Source organism: Carcharhinus amblyrhynchos, unplaced genomic scaffold (assembly GCF_965287045.1).
Source record: "Carcharhinus amblyrhynchos unplaced genomic scaffold, sCarAmb.v2.hapA scaffold_428, whole genome shotgun sequence".
Taxonomy (NCBI): Eukaryota; Metazoa; Chordata; class Chondrichthyes; order Carcharhiniformes; family Carcharhinidae; genus Carcharhinus; species Carcharhinus amblyrhynchos.
In genome coordinates this window covers 34700-55037 of record NW_027650168.1, presented here as the reverse complement: position 1 = coordinate 55037, position 20338 = coordinate 34700, and the positions used below count along the sequence as shown (strand labels likewise).

Here is a 20338-nt window from a genome sequence, read left to right as displayed (position 1 = left end):
CCCATAGTGAACAGGAGTTAGCTGTGAAGTGGAAGGTGGCTTGTAGCCTCCAGGTCTCAGGGGGTGCTCTCACAGCTCTGTCAGGCATTGAGAAGCTATCATCTTGTTTCAAACAGATCTTGTTGTCGAGGGAAGGGTGGAGTTTATCTGAATTACCGGCTCGGGGCTTAATGTAAGGTTTAATTTACAGTATTTCAGCAATACAAAATCAAAATGCAGCTAATGTCTGAAATAAAAATAAAACAAAGGACATCTCCACCTGAAACTTTCACCCTGCTTGGCTTTACAGGTCTTGCCTGATGTTTCCAGCATTCTTTTTGCTTTTAATTATTTCAGTGTCAGTAATGTTAAAACCGATAAGAAGGGAAGCACTCTAAAACCCGGCCCTTTCCATAGCCTTCATCATCATTTCAATTATTTTGCTATTGTTGGAAGCTGCCAGTCCTATCCGGAGAAATAGAAGGCAGGAATCCCACCTCGCAGTCTCCAGGAATGATCAGTGTCTATTGTCAGCTTCACCCACTGTCACCTTTTACAGTGTAATTTCACCCTGACACGGCAATCTCTGCACAGAAATTTGCCTGTTCTTATTGGAAATTAATCTCTCACTCAGCGTCGGGCAGTTATAGGCTTGGTATTTAGTCCATTTCCAACAGGGACGACTGGCTGATGTTTATGATCACTAACCACTAAATATTACTATTAATTCTAACAGTACCTTCACTGAGCTCAACTAACTGGGCCAAGTGCGATGAACAATGGCACTTTCCGAGAGCTATTTTTCTCAAGGATTCATCAATAAAATATGACATTTTTAAAGAAAAAAAATCTTTATTCAAAACAATAACTTTTAAACGAAGACAGTGCCTTTATTAAACTTGTTGTGTCCACTTTATAAAGACTGTTGTGATGGCGTGCTTGTTGCCTTATTTAACTAATGTATTATTTCTTCTTTCCCAGGTGTTCCCTGATCCTGTGGCTTCTGTCCTGATATGGCTGACTTCCTGGCTGAATTATGTGACACTGACCCTTCGAACCCATTTCCAGTGTGGGACAACGGTCGTGTTGGGTATTGCTTCACTCAACTAGTCCTTAATGTGGTACCACACACTGCTCTGGCTTTTGCCAGTGCCTGCTACCTTAACACCCCTCGGTATGTGAGTTCCACACTTATGCTATTATAGCAAGTTACAACCTCCAAGAATGGAGATCTTTTTATTGGTTTGATGAGCTTGTTAATGTTCAGGGGCTGGGGTGTCTGGTGCTGAAATATCGAATTGTTGCCTGGATAGAAGTAGCAAGTGTGAGTATTAATTTTGAGCTTATAAGTAAGGCCAGTGTCACACTAAAACCCTGTACTTTGATCTTTGCCTCTGTTTTTTCCCTCCATTGCTCTCACTTGGATAAGGAACAAAAGACACTTCTTAGGCTTCATGAGCACCGATTCTCTCTGTCAGTGGTACCTCGGTTAGATGGCCATTATTAGTGTGAAACTTGGCACTGTGCTAACAGGGTATTCACGTGTGGGAGGAGTTTCACATTTGATTCTCATCCTTTCCCCACTTGCTGACTCATGTTCCAGTGAGACAATTGTTGCTCAAGAGCTGTAGATGATTTCTGCATAACTCTTATAACATTGTGCATTTATCTATTAAGGACCATATATATAAGATTACACACACAAGAAATAGAATCAGAAGTAAGCCACCAAGCCATTCAGTACAATCGTGGTTGATCTATGCCGACCTCAACTCTTTTCTGTGCCATTTCCCCAAAGCACTCCATTCCTCGATCTATCAAATATTTATCCATCTCCACTTTGAATACTTACAATAATTCAGCATCCTTTGGGTCAGAGAATCCAGAGATTCATCACCCTCTGTGAGAATAAATTTCTGTGCTCAGTTTTAAATGACCGGTTCTTTATCTTGTAGCTATGTGCCCTTGTTCAAGACTCTCCCACTAGTGAAAACATCTCATCACCTCCCCTGTTAAGCACCCTCAGGATCTTATATGTTTGAATAAGATCACTCCTCACTCTTCTAAACTTCAAGGAATACAGACCCAGACTATTTAGTCTCTCTTGATAGGGTAACCCTCTCATCCCAGGAGTTAGCGTGATGAATCTCCTTTGGACTGCCTCCAATGTTACTATCTCCTTTATAGGTAAGGGGACCAAAACTGTAAGCAGTATTCCAGGTGAGGCCTCACTAATACCCAATACAATTGTAACAAAGTCTCCCTATTTTAAATGCCAATCCCTTTGCAAACAAGGCCAAAATGCTGGTTGCCTTCAGAATTACTTGTTGGACCTACCTGCTAACCTTTTGTGATTCATGCACTAGAACATTCTCGCCTCCTCTGTATTCCACTCACCTGCAGTCTCTCTCCATTTAGATAATAATCTGCCTTGTAATTCCTCCCATCAAAGTGTATGACTTCACACTTTGCCCCGTTATACTCCATTTGCCAGGTTTTCACCCAGTCACCCAATTGGCATGGTGACACAGTGGTTAGCATTGCTGTCCCACAGCCCAGGGACCTGGGTTCAATTCTGGCCTTGGGTGATTGTGCAGAGTTTGCATGTTCTTCCTGTTTCCTCTAAGTGCTCCAGTTTCCTCCTGCAGTCCAAAGATGAGCAGTTTGGGTGCATTGGCAATGTTAAATTGCCCCTTAGTGTCCAAAGATGTGTAGGTTAGGTGGATGAACCATGTGTAGGATTATAGGGATAGGGCAGAGGGAAGGCCTGGAGGGGAAGTTTGCCTGAGAATTGGTGCAGACTCGATGGGTCAGATGAGATTCTGTAGCTTATTTGCATTTTGGAGCTGGTGTCAAAGATACTTTGTGGCACCTAATGCTGTATCTGAATTTGGAGTGCTTGTTACTGACATTGACGTCCAAAGCTTTCCTATGTGCTACTATCTTTTTGACCACAAAAATAAAATAATTAAAATTTTCTTAAATTTGACTTTTTCTTGCAGATCCCGCTGGCCGACCTTCACCTGGAGCTGGGAATGCAGGATTATCATTTCTTTTGTTCAGGTGGCTCTTTTCCTCATTGATGCAGTGGCAATCATCTTTTTTCCGAACTTGCAAACTGTGTGGCTGGAGGAGTTGGGGGACTGTGTTGCTGTGATAGCCTGGTTCGTACATGGATTGGCAGTGAGCGCACTCAGCAAGTCTCAGTATGGATGCTCGATGGGTCCAGTAATACTGCCTTTCTGCGCAGTCCTGTCTGCCCCAGCATTCATTATCAATCTGTTAGCCGATTGCCAGATTGGACAGGTCACGTGTCCATATTACTTATTAAGTTGGCTGAGATTCATTTTGACTTGTGCAGAATTAACTTTGCTTCTTGCTTATCTGATTGCGCTTGTTGCCTCCCAAGCTGGAAGAGATGAAGTAAACCCCGAACAGGAGCCATTGTTGCAGGGTGGGACTGCAGGACTTGAAGGAGAGATTGTGGCTGAAGATGGAGCAAGCTGGGTCTCTCATCTCTTCTACTTCTGGATGAACCCCATCATGAAACGTGGCTACAATTTACAGATTACCCAGCCCAATGATGTCTACCAGCTGCCACCAAAACTTAGGACCCACAACATAGAGGAACATTTTCAGAAATGCTTGCAGAAGTGTGTGATGGAGAAGGCATTGAGAGAGGAAAAGAAACAACACAAACCAGAATCTGATGGAAATCAGAGCACTGACAGTAGTCAGAGAATGCGCAGAAATTTGTGGCGCGACCAACAGAAATCTGAGGACATCCAGAAAGAGGCCACATCTACAAACATGGAGAAGGAAGTGCATATTCTCTCCATTTTGCATAAAGCCTTTGGCTGTCGTTATTACTGTCTTGGGCTGTTAAAATTTGTAGGCAGCATGTTGGGTTTTTCGGGGCCTCTGCTTTTAAACTCGATGGTGTCTTTCATGGAGTCTGGCACTCAGCAAATAACCAAGGGCATCTGGTACACTCTGGGCCTCTTTCTGAGCACTTTTGTGGGTGCCATCCTTCTCAACCAGTTCAACTACCGAGTCATGATGGTCAGTCTGATGGTCCGATCAACTATAATATCTGCTATTTATCGCAAAGCTCTACATGTCAACATTACCACTCTATCCAAATTTTCTGTGGGTGAAATTGTCAACTTCATGAGCGTTGACACAGACCGGATAGTGAACTTCTTTCCCAGTTTCCATGAGGTGTGGAGCCTACCCTTTCAGTTTAGTATCACTCTCTACCTTCTGTACCAGGAGATTGGTGTGACTTTCCTAGGGGGCCTTGTGGTAGGGTTGCTGCTAGTGCCATTAAACAAGGTCATTGCCAACATAATCATGGAAAATAACAGGAAACTGCTAGGACACAAGGACTCCAGAGTCAGGGTAAGCATTAAATATAATTATTATTGAATTTATAGCAGAGAAGCAGGCTATTATGTCCAACTACTATGTCAACCCAACTTCACCTAACTCTTTTAGCGTATCACTCTATTCCTTTCCCTTTGGTTTATTTAACTTCTCTTTACAAGTATCTTATGCTATTTATTTGGTAATGGGTTCCTCATTCAAACTGAATATGAATTCCCTGTTCGGTTTTTTTGATGACTATTTTCTCATTTCTAACTTTTGACTTTTCTACAAATGCCAAACATTTCCTCTGCCTTTCCCCTAAGAAAGCTCCTGGTCCTCTCTTTTCAAACTGTTGAGTCTCTCCTGCTGTATATGGCTTTTCTGTGCTGATACTGTTCTTTAAAGTCACTTATGCAGCATCTTCAATGTCCCGCTAATCTCTTGCAATGTGGAAACTATTACTCCTTTGTGTGCTCTAACCAAAGTTCCATTTCAAGTTTCACATAACCTCTTTGTTCTCAATTGACTACAGAATTTGCTACAGAAGGTTAGGGTGCACGGAGTTGCGGGTAAGGTGTTAGCGTGGATAGAGGATTGGCTGTCTAATAGGAGGCAGAGAGTCGGTATCAATGGGTGCTATTCTGGTTGGCAGTTGGTGACTAGTGGAGTGCTGTGGGGATCAGTGCTGGGGCCTCAACTATTTACCATTTATATAGATGATCTGGAGGAGGGAGCTGAGTGTAGGGTGATGAAATTTGCTGATGACATGAAGATGAGTGGAAAAGCAAATTGTGTGGAGGGTGTGGAAAGTCTGCAGAGGGATCTGGATAGGCTGGGCGAGTGGGCGAGGACCTGGCAGATGGAGTACAATGTTAGCAAGTGTGAGGTTATCCACTTTGGCAGAAATAATAGGAGGAGGGATTATTATTTAAAGGGCGAAAAGCTGCAGCATGCCTCGGTGCAGAGGGACCTGGGGGTCCTTGTGCATGAGTCGCAAAAACCCAGTCTGCAGGTGCAGCAGGTGATCAAGAAGGCGAATGGGATGCTGGCCTTTATAACGAGGGGGATAGAATATAAAAGCAGGGAGGTCTTGCTGCAGCTGTACAGGGCACTGGTGAGGCGGCAGCCGGAGTACTGTGTGCAGTTTTGGTCACTGCACTTGCGCAAGGATATATTGGCCTTGGAGGGAGTGCAGAGGAGGTTCACTAGACTGATACCGGAGAAGATGGGGTTGGACTATGAAGAGAGACTAAATAGACTGGGTCTGTACTCGTTGGAGTTTAGAAGGATGAGGGGGGATCTTATAGAGACATATAAGATAATGAAGGGGATGGATAGGATAGAGGTAGAGAGAGTCTTGCAGCTTAGAAAGGACAGTAGGACTAGAGGGCACAGCCTCAAGATAAGGGGGGGCAGTTTAGAACGGAGTTGAGGAGGAAGTTCTTCACTCAAAGGGTGGTGCATCTCTGGAATTCTCTGCCCGTTGAAGTGGTGGAGGCTACCTCGCTAAATATATTTAAGACGCGGGTAGATAGATTTCTGATAGACAAGGGAATTAAGGGTCATGGGGAGAAAGTGGGAAAGTGGAACTGATCCATTTCAGATCAGCCATGATCTTATTGAATGGCGGGGCAGGCTCGAAGGGCTAGATGGCCTACTCCTGCTCCTATTTCTTACGTTCTTAATTTTATTCCTCTAGAAATGAACTCCAGAACTTTGCGTTTCAGGCCTCGTTGACTCATATTGCTTCTTTTAATGATTTGCAAATCTATAACTCTAGATCCTTTGCTCCTTGATCCCATTTAGAATCTTACTCAGAAAGAAGTTAATGGCCATTTTGTTTTACCCACCCAAATGCATCACAGCACAATTATTGATGTTGAAATTAATTTGCCAATAACTTCTTTTCTCTTTAAGTTTATGAACTACTTGTGATTTTTTTGCGTTTTCCTCATATTAACGACATCCCCCAATTTGGTATCTTCTGCAAGTTTTGAAATTGTAGTTCTGATTCCTAAGTCTCGATCATTCACATAAATGATGAACAACAATGAGCCAAATCTTCTTCTGCCCATCTAAATAACTACCCCTAAACCTAGCTCTCTGATTTCTGCTTGGCAACTAGCTTGCTATCCAGGGACTTGTTTTCTGTGTCTGAATGTTCTGACTTAGCGAGAAGCCTACAATGTGCTACCTTATTCGTGGTCATTTGAAAACCTGTGTGTTCCATATCCTGCATTCCCCTTATCTTTTCTTCTTCAAAGTCTCACAATAACTGTGTCAAATGCAGCAAGACCTGGACAGTATATTTGCGCCACACAAGTGTCAGGCAATGACCATTTCCAACAAGAGAGGATTTAACTATCACCCCATGACATTCAGTTGACGTGGTGTATGTGGATTTTAGCAAAGCGTTTGATAAGGCTCCCCATGGTAGGCTATTGCAGAAAATGCAGATGCATGGGATTGAGGGTGATTTAACAGTTTGGATCAGGAATTGGCTAGCTGATAGAAGACAGAGGGTGGTGGTTGATGGGAAATATTCAACCTGGAGTTCAGTTACAAGTGGTGTACTTCAAGGATCTGTTTTGGGGCCACTGCTGTTTGTCATTTTTATAAATGACCTAGATGAGGGTGTAGAAGGATGGATCAGTAAATTTGCTGACGACACCAAAGTCGGAGGAGTTGTAGATAGTGAGGATGGATGTTACAGTTTGCAGAGGGACATAGATAAGCTGCAGAGCTGGGCCAAGAGGTGGTGCATGGAGTTTAATACGGAAAAGTGTGAGGTGATTTACTTTGGTAAGAGTAACAGGAGTGCAGAATGTAGGGCTAATGGAAGGACTCTTCGTAGTATTGATGAGCAGAGAGATCTCGGTGTACATGTGCATAGATCCCTGAAAGTTGGCACCCAGGTTGATAAGGTTGTTAAGAAGGCGTACGGTGTGTTAGCTTTTATTGGTAGAGGGATTGAATTTCGGAGCCGTGAGATCATGTTACAACTGTACAAAACTCTGGTGCGGCCGCACTTGGAGTATTGTGTACCGTTCTGGTCGCTGCATTATAAGAAAGATGTGGAGGCATTGGAGAGGGTGCAGAGGAGGTTTACCAGGATGTTGCCTGGTATGGAGCGAAGGTCTTATGAGGAAAGACTGAGGGACTTGAGGTTATTTTTGTCAGAGGGAAGAAGATTAAGAGGTGACCTAATTGAGGCATACAAGATGATCAAAGGGTTAGATAGGGTGGACAGTGAGAGCCTTTTTCCTCGGATGGTGATGGCTAACATGAGGGCACATAGCTTTAAATTAAGGGGTGGTAATTATAGGACGGATGTCAGAGGTAGGTTCTTTACTCAGAGGGTAGTAAGGGCATGGAATGCCCTGCCTGCAGCAGTTGTGGACTCGCCAACTTTAAGGGCATTCAAATGGTCAGTGGATAGGCATATGGATAACATTAGAATAGTTTAGGTTAGAGGGTCATTAGATTGGTTCCACTGGTCGGCGCAACATCGGGGGCCGAAGGGCCTGTACTGCGCTGTAATGTTCTATGTTCTACTATTGCTGAATCCCCGATTGACGACATCCTTAGGATTACCATTGACCAGAAACTCAACTGGACTGCCACATAGAGTAGGTCAGAGGCTAGGAATCTTGCAGAGAGTAACTCCCATCCTGAATCCTCGAAGCTTGTCCACTCTCTACAAGGCAGAAGTCGTGAGTGAAATTGAGTACTCTCCACCTGTCTAGGCGAGTGCAACTACAGCAACACTCAAGCTTTACACTATCCACGACAAAGCAGCCCAGTTGATTGGCACTCCATCCACAAACATTTACTTCCTCATTCTGTAAATGAATTATAAAAGAAACAACTGAATCCTGATTTATTTTTCTACCATGTCCTGGTAAGGTGCTGACTCCTCCTGGTGTATTGTGTTACCAATATGAGGCACTCTTTAAGGTGCTGACTCCTCCTGGTGTATTGTGTTACGAATATGAGACAGTCTTTAAGGTGCTGACTCCTCCTGGTGTATTGTGTTACGAATATGAGACAGTCTTTAAGGTGCTGACTCCTCCTGGTGTATTGTGTTACCAATATGAGGCACCCTTTAAGGTGCTGACTCCTCCTGGTGTATTGTGATACCAATATAAGACAGTCTTTAAGGTGCTGACTCCTCCTGGTGTATTGTGATACCAATATGAGACAGTCTTTAAGGTGCTGACTCCTCCTGGTGTATTGTGATACCAATATAAGACAGTCTTTAAGGTGCTGACTCCTCCTGGTGTATTGTGTTACCAATATGAGGCACCCTTTAAGGTGCTGACTCCTCCTGGTGTATTGTGTTACCAATATGAGACAGTCTTTAAGGTGCTGACTCCTCCTGGTGTATTGTGATACCAATATGAGACAGTCTTTAAGGTGCTGACTCCTCCTGGTGTATTGTGTTACCAATATGAGACAGTCTTTAAGGTGCTGACTCCTCCTGGTGTATTGTGTTACCAATATAAGACAGTCTTTAAGGTGCTGACTCCTCCTGGTGTATTGTGATACCAATATAAGACAGTCTTTAAGGTGCTGACTCCTCCTGGTGTATTGTGTTACCAATATAAGACAGTCTTTAAGGTGCTGACTCCTCCTGGTGTATTGTGTTACCAATATAAGACAGTCTTTAAGGTGCTGACTCCTCCTGGTGTATTGTGATACCAATATAAGACAGTCTTTAAGGTGCTGACTCCTCCTGGTGTATTGTGTTACCAATATGAGACAGTCTTTAAGGTGCTGACTCCTCCTGGTGTATTGTGTTACCAATATAAGACAGTCTTTAAGGTGCTGACTCCTCCTGGTGTATTGTGTTACCAATATGAGACAGTCTTTAAGGTGCTGACTCCTCCTGGTGTATTGTGTTACCAATATAAGACAGTCTTTAAGGTGCTGACTCCTCCTGGTGTATTGTGTTACCAATATGAGGCACTCTTTAAGGTGCTGACTCCTCCTGGTGTATTGTGTTACCAATATGAGGCAGTCTTTAAGGTGCTGACTCCTCCTGGTGTATTGTGTTACCAATATAAGACAGTCTTTAAGGTGCTGACTCCTCCTGGTGTATTGTGTTACCAATATGAGGCACCCTTTAAGGTGCTGACTCCTCCTGGTGTATTGTGTTACCAATATGAGGCAGTCTTTAAGGTGCTGACTCCTCCTGGTGTATTGTGATACCAATATAAGACAGTCTTTAAGGTGCTGACTCCTCCTGGTGTATTGTGTTACCAATATAAGACAGTCTTTAAGGTGCTGACTCCTCCTGGTGTATTGTGTTACCAATATGAGGCACCCTTTAAGGTGCTGACTCCTCCTGGTGTATTGTGTTACCAATATGAGGCACCCTTTAAGGTGCTGACTCCTCCTGGTGTATTGTGTTACCAATATGAGACAGTCTTTAAGGTGCTGACTCCTCCTGGTGTATTGTGTTACCAATATGAGACAGTCTTTAAGGTGCTGACTCCTCCTGGTGTATTGTGTTACCAATATAAGACAGTCTTTAAGGTGCTGACTCCTCCTGGTGTATTGTGTTACCAATATGAGACAGTCTTTAAGGTGCTGACTCCTCCTGGTGTATTGTGTTACCAATATGAGACAGTCTTTAAGGTGCTGACTCCTCCTGGTGTATTGTGTTACCAATATGAGACAGTCTTTAAGGTGCTGACTCCTCCTGGTGTATTGTGTTACCAATATAAGACAGTCTTTAAGGTGCTGACTCCTCCTGGTGTATTGTGTTACCAATATGAGACAGTCTTTAAGGTGCTGACTCCTCCTGGTGTATTGTGTTACCAATATAAGACAGTCTTTAAGGTGCTGACTCCTCCTGGTGTATTGTGTTACCAATATGAGGCACCCTTTAAGGTGCTGACTCCTCCTGGTGTATTGTGATACCAATATGAGGCACCCTTTAAGGTGCTGACTCCTCCTGGTGTATTGTGATACCAATATAAGACAGTCTTTAAGGTGCTGACTCCTCCTGGTGTATTGTGATACCAATATGAGACAGTCTTTAAGGTGCTGACTCCTCCTGGTGTATTGTGTTACCAATATAAGACAGTCTTTAAGGTGCTGACTGCTCCTGGTGTATTGTGTTACCAATGTGAGACACTCTTCAAAACCATGGAATGAGTGAGAATGGCATAATTGTTACAGAACAGGAGGCCATTTCGCTCATTGTGTCTATGCTGGCTCTCTGAAGGAAGAATTCACCTAGTGCCACTCGCTTACCTTCTCCTTGGAACCATCTACCTTCCTCCTTTTCGGGTAATAATTTCAGTATTTCTTGCTTTGATTGGAACCTGCTTCTTGGACAATGCATTCCAGATTTTACTTGCTGAATTAAAAGGTTTTTTCTCATGTTGCCATTGGTCTTTTGCCAAGTATTTTATATCTGTGCACTCTTAATCTTGTTCCTTCCACCAGTAGGAAGGTACCCCCCTATCTACTCTGTCCAGTCCTCTTATGATTTTTGAATAATTATATCAAATCTTCTCTCAACCTTCTCCAAGGAAAACAATTCCAACTTCTCCAAACTACCTAAATAACTGAAGTTCCTCATCCTTGGAATCACACAGTGGCACAGTGGTTAGCATTGCACCATACACAGTGCCAGGGACCTGGGTTCGATTCCCGGCTTGGGTCACCGTCTGTGCAGAGTTTGCATGTTCTCCCCTTGTCTTCGTGGGTTTCCCCCAGATGCTCCAGTTTCCTCCCATATTCTGAAAGAAGTGCTGGTTATGTGCACTGATCCAAACAGGCTCCGGATTGTGGCAACTAGGGGAATGTCACAATAACTGAATTACAGCATTAATGTAAGCCTTATTTGTGACTAATAGGTAACCTTTACTCAGGGGAGATGGTGGTGTGGTAATAATGTCACTGGACCAGTAATCCAGAGACCCAGACTAATGTTTGGGGACATGGGTTCAAATCCCACCATGGGATTAATAAAATGTGTGATTGAAAGTTAATCTGAGTAATGGCGACTATGACAACTATCATCAATTGTCGGAAAAACCCACCTGGTTGACTAATGTCCTTTAGGGAAGGAAATCTGCTGTCCTGGTCTGGACAACATGTGACTGCAGAACCACAGCTAAGTGGTTGACTCTAAAATGTCCTCTGAAATTCCTTGAGTTTAAGAGCAATTAGGGATTGGCAAGAAATATTGGCATTGCGTGATGCCCAAGAAAAACCAAGAGAAATAAAATCATTTCTGCACTCTTTTAAAGCCTTCATAGCTTTCCAAAAGTGTAGCATCAAGAACTGCATGCAATATTTCAGCTGAGGCTAAGCCCCTATTCATAAAACTGGGGATGCTGCACACTTTATTAACCAGTCAACCTTCAATAATATACACTCTTTGCACCAGATTCCCTCTCCTCCTGTACCCCGTTTAGCATTGTATCCCTTCATTTTATATTGTCTCGCTCTTTCTACCAAAGTGAATCATTTCACGCTCCTCGGCATTAAATTTTATCTTCTTCTTGTTTGTCCATTCTACCAACTTGTCTATGTTCTTTTGGCGTTCTATATCTACTTTGCAACTCACATTTTTGCAAATTTTGAAATTGTTCCCTGTACACCAAGACCGAGGTCATTAATATATATCAGAAAGAGCGAGGTTATAACACTGACATATAGGGAACTCCACTGAAAAACTTGCTCCAGTCTGAAAAACAGTCTCTATTTTCTGTCACTCCATCAATTTCAGTCCATATTGCTGCTAACTTTGAGCTCTAACTTTGTTCACAAGTCACTTGTCCAGCAATATATTAGATGTCTTTTGGAAGCTCATCTCAGCACATCAGTAGCGTTACCCTGGTCAACCCTATTACATCATCAAAAATCTCTAAAAACGTGAGTTAAACATAAGAACACAAGAAATAGGAGCAGGAGTAGGCCAACTAGCCCTTCGAGCCTGCCCCGCCATTCAATAAGATCATGGCTGATCTGTCGTGGCTCAGTTCCACATTCCCGCCCTCTCCCCATAACCCTTAATCCCCTCTCTTATCAAAAACCCATCAACCCGCGTCTTAAATATATTTAGCGAGGCAGCCTCCACCACTTCAACGGGCAGAGAATTCCAGAGATTCACCACCCTTTGAGTGAAGAATTTCCTCCTCAACTCCATTCTAAACCGCCCCCCCTTTATCTTGAGGCTGTGCCCCCTAGTCCTACTGTCCTTTCTGAGCGGGAAGAGTCTCTCCACTTCTATCCTATCCATCCCATTCATCATCTTATATGTCTCAATGAGATCTCCCCTCATTCTTCTAAACTCTAACGAGTACAAGCCTAATTTATTCAGCCTCTCCTCATAGCTCAACCCCCTCAACTCCGGCATCAGCCTAGTAAACCTCCTCTGCACTCCCTCCAAGGCCAAAATATCCTTGCGTAAGTACGGCGCCCAAAACTGCACACAGTACTCCAGCTGAGGCCTCACCAATGCCCTATACAGCCGCAGCAAGACCTCCCTACTTTTATATTCAATCCCCCTCGCTATGAAGGCCAGCATCCCATTCGCCTTCCTGACCACCTGCTGCACCTGCAAGCTGGGTTTTTGCGACTCATGCACAAGGACCCCGAGGTCCCTCTGCACCGTCGCCTGCTGCAGTTTTTTGCCACGTAAGTAATAGTCCTTCCTACCATTCTTCCTACCAAAGTGGACCACCTCACACTTGCCAACATTAAATTCCATTTGCCATTTCCTGGCCTGTTCGCCCAGCCTATCTAGATCCTTCTGCAGACTCTTCCCACCCTCCGCACAATTTGCCTTTCCACCAATTTTGGTGTCATCAGCAAATTTCGACACCCTACACTCGGTTCCCTCCTCCAGATCATCTATATAAATGGTAAATAGCTGAGGCCCCAGCACCGATCCCTGGGGCACTCCACTAGTCACCATCCGCCAATCCGAATAGCACCCATTGACCCCCACTCTCTGCCTCCTATTTGACAACCAGTCCTCTATCCACGCTAACACCCTACCCCCAACTCCATGTCCCCTTACCTTCTGCAATAACCTCTTGTGAGGTACCTTGTCAAACGCCTTCTGAAAATCCAGAAAGACCACATCCACCGGCTCTCCTCTATCCACCGCCCTAGACACATCCTCATAGAACTCCGGTAAATTTGTCAGACACGACTTCCCCTTAACGAAACCTATAGCATGGACAAGTTGGGCCGAAAGGCCTGCTTCCATGCTGTAAATGTTTATGACTCTGTATATTGTGTCTGTGGGATTTGTTGAGTTTTAGCCCCTTAAATTTTTTCAGTACTTCTTTTGACTGATACTATTTCCATTAAATTCTTCATTGGACTTATGTAATGACCATTTGGTGTGTCTTTTAAAGAGATAAATAATATTTGTTTAATGTTACTGCCATGTTCTTGACCACCAGACTGCTATGGGCACTCAACCACCCTAATAATACTACAGACCCCCTTCCGCCTGAACCACCCTAATACTATAGACACTCTACCACCCTAATACTACAGACCCCCTTCCGCCTGAACCACCCTAATACTATAGACACTCTACCACCCTAATACTACAGACCCCCTTCCACCCGAACCACCATAATACTATAGACACTCTACCACCCTAATACTACAGACCCCCTTCCACCCGAACCACCTTAATACGAGAGACATAGTATCACCCTAATACTACAGACCCCCTTCCACCCGAACCACCCTAATAACATAGACATAGTATCACCCTAATACTACAGACCCCCTTCCACCCGAACCACCCTAATACTATAGACATAGTATCACCCTAATACTACAGACCCCCTTCCACCCGAACCACCCTAATACTATAGACATAGTATCACCCTAATACTACAGACCCCCTTCCACCCGAACCACCCTAATACTATAGACACTCTACCACCCTAATACTACAGACCCCCTTCCACCCGAACCACCCTAATAACATAGACATAGTATCACCCTAATACTACAGACCCCCTTCCACCCGAACCACCCTAATACTATAGACACTCTACCACCCTAATACTACAGACCCCCTTCCACCCGAACCACCCTAATACTATAGACATAGTATCACCCTAATACTACACAACCCCTTCCACCCGAACCACCCTAATACTATAGACACTCTACCACCCTAATACTACAGACCCCCTTCCACCCGAACCACCCTAATGCTATAGATACTCTACCACCCTAATACTACAGACCCCCTTCCACCCGAACCACCCTAATACTATAGACATAGTATCACCCTAATACTACACAACCCCTTGCACCCGAACCACCCTAATACTATAGACACTCTACCACCCTAATACTACAGACCCCCTTCCACCCGAACCACCCTAATACTATAGACACTCTACCACCCTAATACTACAGACCCCCTTCCACCCGAACCACCTTAATACGAGAGACATAGTATCACCCTAATACTACACACCCCCTTCCACCCGAACCACCTTAATACTACAGACACTCTACCACCCTAATACTACAGACCCCCTTCCGCCCGAACCACCATAATACTGTAGACATAGTATCACCCTAATACTATAGACCCCCTTCAACCCGAACCACCCTAATACTATACACACGCTACCACCCTAATACTACAGACCACCTTCCACCTTAACCACCCTAATACTACAGACATAGTATCACCCTAATACTACAGACCCCCTTCCACCCGACATGCCCTAATACTATAGACACTCTACCACCCTAATGCTACACAACCCCTCCCACCCGAACCACCCTAATACTATAGACACTCTACCACCCTAATACTACAGACCCCCTTCCACCCGAACCACCCTAATACTATAGACACACTACCACCCTGACCATGCTAATACTACACTCTACCACCCTGACCACCCTAATACTACAGACACTGTACCACCCTGACCATCCTAATACTACAGACACTGTACCACCCTGACCACCCTAATACTACAGACACTGTAACACCCTGATACCAGAGTTGAGGGGATTGAGCTATGAGGAGAGGCTGAATAAACTAGGCTTGTACTCGTTAGAGTTTAGAAGAATGAGGGGAGATCTCATTGAGACGTATAAGATGATGAATGGGATGGATAGGATAGAGGTGGAGAGACTCTTCCCGCTCAAAAAAGACAGTAGGACTAGGGGGCACAGCCTCAAGATAAAGGGGAGGCGGTTTAGAACGGAGTTGAGGAGGAACTTCTTCACTCAAAGGGTGGTGAATCTCTGGAATTCTCTGCCCGTTGAAGTGGTGGAGGCTGCCTCGCTAAATATTTTTAAGAAGCAGGTTGATGGGTTCTTGATAAGAGAGGGGATTAAGGGTTATGGGGAGAGGGCGGGAAAGTGGAACTGAGCCACGACAGATCAGCCATGATCTTATTGAATGGCGGGGCAGGCTCGAAGGGCTAGATGGCCTACTCCTGCTCCTATTTCTTATGTTCTTATGTTCTTATGACCATCCTAATACTACAGACACTCTACCACCCTGAACACCCTAATACTACAGACACTGTACCACCCTGACCATCCTAATACTACAGACACTCTACCACCATGACCACCCTAATACTACAGACACTGTACCACCCTGACCATCCTAATACTACAGACACTGTACCACCCTGACCACCCTAATACTACAGACACTTTACCACCCTGGCCACCCTAATACTACAGACACTGTACCACCCTGACCATCCTAATACTACAGACACTTTACTACCCTGACCATCCTAATACTACAGACACTCTACCACCTTGACCATCCTAATACTACAGACACTCTACCACCCTGACCATCCTAATACTACAGACACTCTACCACCCTGACCATCCTAATGCTACAGACACTCTACCACCCTGACCACCCTAATACTACAGACACTGCACCACCCTGACCATCCTAATACTACAGACACTGTACCACCCTGACCATCCTAATACTGCAGACACTGTACCACCCTCACCATCCTAATACTACAGACACTGTACCACCCTGACCATCCTAATACTACAGACACTCTACCACCCTGACCACCCTAATACTACAGACACTGTACCACCCTGACCACCCTAATATTACAGACACTGTACCACCCTGACCACCCTAATACTACAGACACTGTACCACCCTGACCACCCTAATGCTACAGGCACTCTACCACCCTGACCATCCTAATACTACAGACACTGTACCACCCTGACCACCCTAATGCTACAGACACTGTACCACCCTGACCACCCTAATACTACAGACACTGTACCACCCTGACCATCCTAATACTACAGACACTCTACCACCATGACCACCCTAATACTACAGACACTGTACCACCCTGACCATCCTAATACTACAGACACTGTACCACCCTGACCACCCTAATACTACAGACACTTTACCACCCTGGCCACCCTAATACTACAGACACTGTACCACCCTGACCATCCTAATACTACAGACACTTTACTACCCTGACCATCCTAATACTACAGACACTCTACCACCTTGACCATCCTAATACTACAGACACTCTACCACCCTGACCATCCTAATACTACAGACACTCTACCACCCTGACCATCCTAATGCTACAGACACTCTACCACCCTGACCACCCTAATACTACAGACACTGCACCACCCTGACCATCCTAATACTACAGACACTGTACCACCCTGACCATCCTAATACTGCAGACACTGTACCACCCTCACCATCCTAATACTACAGACACTGTACCACCCTGACCATCCTAATACTACAGACACTCTACCACCCTGACCACCCTAATACTACAGACACTGTACCACCCTGACCACCCTAATATTACAGACACTGTACCACCCTGACCACCCTAATACTACAGACACTGTACCACCCTGACCACCCTAATGCTACAGGCACTCTACCACCCTGACCATCCTAATACTACAGACACTGTACCACCCTGACCACCCTAATGCTACAGACACTGTACCACCCTGACCACCCTAATACTACAGACACTGCACCACCCTGACCACCCCAATACTACAGACACTGTACCACCCTGACCACCCCAATACTACAGACACTCTACCACCCTGACCATCCTAATACTACAGACACTGTACCACCCTGACCACCCTAATACTACAGACACTCTACCACCCTGACCATCCTAATACTACAGACACTCTACCACCCTGACCATCCTAATACTACAGACACTCTACCACCCTGACCACCCTAATACTACAGACACTGTACCACCCTGACCACCCTAATACTACAGACACTGCACCACCCTGACCATCCTAATACTACAGACACTCTACCACCCTGACCACCCTAATACTACAGACACTGCACCACCCTGACCATCCTAATACTACAGACACTCTACCACCCTGACCACCCTAATACTACAGACACTGTACCACCCTGACCATCCTAATACTACAGACACTGCACCACCCTGACCACCCTAATACTACAGACACTGTACCACCCTGACCGCCCTAATACTACAGACACTCTACCACCCTGACCATCCTAATACTACAGACGCTGTACCACCCTGACCATCCTAATACTACAGACACTCTACCACCCTGACCATCCTAATACTACAGACACTCTACCACCCTGACCATCCTAATACTACAGACACTCTACCACCCTGACCACCCTAATACTACAGACACTGCACCACCCTGACTATCCTAATACTACAGACACTCTACCACCCTGACCACCCTAATACTACAGACACTGTACCACCCTGACCACCCTAATACTACAGACACTGTACCACCCTGACCATCCTAATACTACAGACACTCTACCACCCTGACCACCCTAATACTACAGACACTCTACCACCCTGACCATCCTAATACTACAGACACTGTACCACCCTTACCATCCTAATACTACAGACACTGTACCACCCTGGCCATCCTAATACTACAGACACTGTACCACCCTGACCATCCTAATACTACAGACACTGTACCACCCTGGCCATCCTGTGAGAAACGGTCAGATACTCACTTTATGATTCCCCCCCTTGAATCATTGTGAGAAACGGTCAGATACTCACTTTATGATTCCCCCCCTTGAATCAAATACACGGATGAGTTCAGCTAACTGTCGGTTTATTCGATCTTGCAAGAAAGGGTGCCGTCCCGTGGGTACACACACCTTGCTTTACACAATCATAGTTTATATACATTTTTCCTAGATAACAATAGGACAGCCCTCCTTTCTTTATTGGGTACCACTCCTTAATCTCTTTACTGAGTGATCTCCTCCCTTGTTGACATCCCATTAACTCTAATCCAATCACCCCTTTTAAGGCTTAAATCGTTTTACCTCTCATCAATTCAGCTAACTCTTTTTCATTGTCCCGTAAATTGCTTACCCATTTATTTTATATGGTGTAAAACTCTTTTAGGCTATGCTGAAGACCCCGGGCGCCTGCCAGTCTCATGTTTTTTTTCTCCTTTTTCTGCGTGTTTCATCATCTGCTGGTCTTAGCGTTTAACCCCTCAGGTTACACTAACGGTTCTGTCATGGTTTCCGCCCCAGATGGCTTGACTCAAAAATTACACTACCGCTACCATCCCTCACAATCCCCCCTGTTTTTCTTACGCTTTGTAATTTTTGACATTCTTCTGGTGTTCCAGGCGTTCCAGCAGGTCGTGGGCCTGTTCATCCAGAGTTTTATCGCCTAAGAGGCTTATCCTCTCTTCCGTCTCTAAATTCATATTTATCACTTTTCCATTCAGGACATCCCCCCTAGTCAGGGCTGTTTCGATTAGCCGCTGAGCCAACCCCCGAACACAAGGGATGATACAACACCCTAGGGCGGCCAATACCCCTGCCGTTACCATGAAAGAGACAAGGACGGACATTACTACTCCTTTCCATTTGCCGAACCGAGCTTCCAACCACCTAGTGAGATCTAGGTCTGTACCCGAGTTCTCAGCTAGTTCATTAGCTAGGGTCGTTAGCCCTTCGAGGGCTCGGGTAATTGACCCATCGGGAGCTGTGTTATTTGGGATAAAGGTGCAGCATTCAGTTCCTATCATGACGCATACCCCCCCTTTCTCTGCTAGAATCATGTCCAGGGCTAGCCTGTTTTCCCAGGCCATTCTGCTGGTTGCGTCCAATTGTTCCGCTATCCCGCTTATCGCATTTCGGGTATAATTAACAAACCTCTGTTGATTATAATAGATATAGTTGATCGAATCTACATTCTTGTTGACAGTCACCCACCAGAACAGGGATTCAAATCCTGCTGCTATCTGGCTCCTGGCTTTGTACTCATCAGGGACCCCCCTAGGGACCCCTATGGCGTCCAGATATATTCGTTCATCAAAAGAACCCGGGAGGCTCCTTTTCCCTCGTTCTTTTCCACGGGGTCCCTGATGTTCGAATGCCAGGGTAAAGGGTACGGCCAATTGGATAAGTGCACAAGTGCCCTTCCATTTCTGAGGTAAAATGGGTCTCAAAGTCCTCCCTCCACAGTACCACCATAGATCAGCTCTAGGTACCTGGATTTGGGAGTAGTTTCCTCCCTCGGTGGTGTCGCTGACTTCCTTAACTGTTCCACACCTATCGAAGCTTCCCACTTCCCCGTCCAATCCATCCCCAGTCCGGGTGATAAAGGTGTGATGTATCCCCGTTACTCCGGAAAAAGGGGGGGGTTGAGACGCCCTGTTCAGTTTGATTGGGGGAAATGTCAGGCTCAAGGAGCGACAAGTGGGGTCTCCCCAAGCCTCTCTGTTTTGATACAGTTTCACCATACACTCCATTTCAGCTGGTTCTTTATCCCATCCCAGCGGGAATGGGACCACCTGGGGAGTTGGCCGGCTACTGGTGCACGCATAACAGTTACCTTTTCCGACACTTTGTACTGTATATTTGACCCATTCTATCCAGGTGTTCGCTTCCCTGAATCCCGTT

At 45.1% G+C, this 20338-nt stretch overlaps 1 protein-coding gene across 1 annotated transcript in view; it reads left to right on the top strand.

Annotated features, from left to right (window-relative positions):
- Positions 1–203: 203 nt before the first annotated feature.
- LOC145339359 (ATP-binding cassette sub-family C member 10-like) overlaps positions 204–20338 on the top strand; it is a gene marked incomplete at its 3' end in the record, with an annotated part of 40774 nt that continues 20639 nt past the window's right edge. Inside the window, exons 1-3 of the mRNA XM_080183802.1 lie at positions 204–289; positions 961–1153; positions 2982–4380. Of these exons, the coding sequence (XP_080039928.1) occupies positions 993–1153; positions 2982–4380 (1560 nt within the window). The remainder of the gene's footprint in view (positions 290–960; positions 1154–2981; positions 4381–20338) is intronic.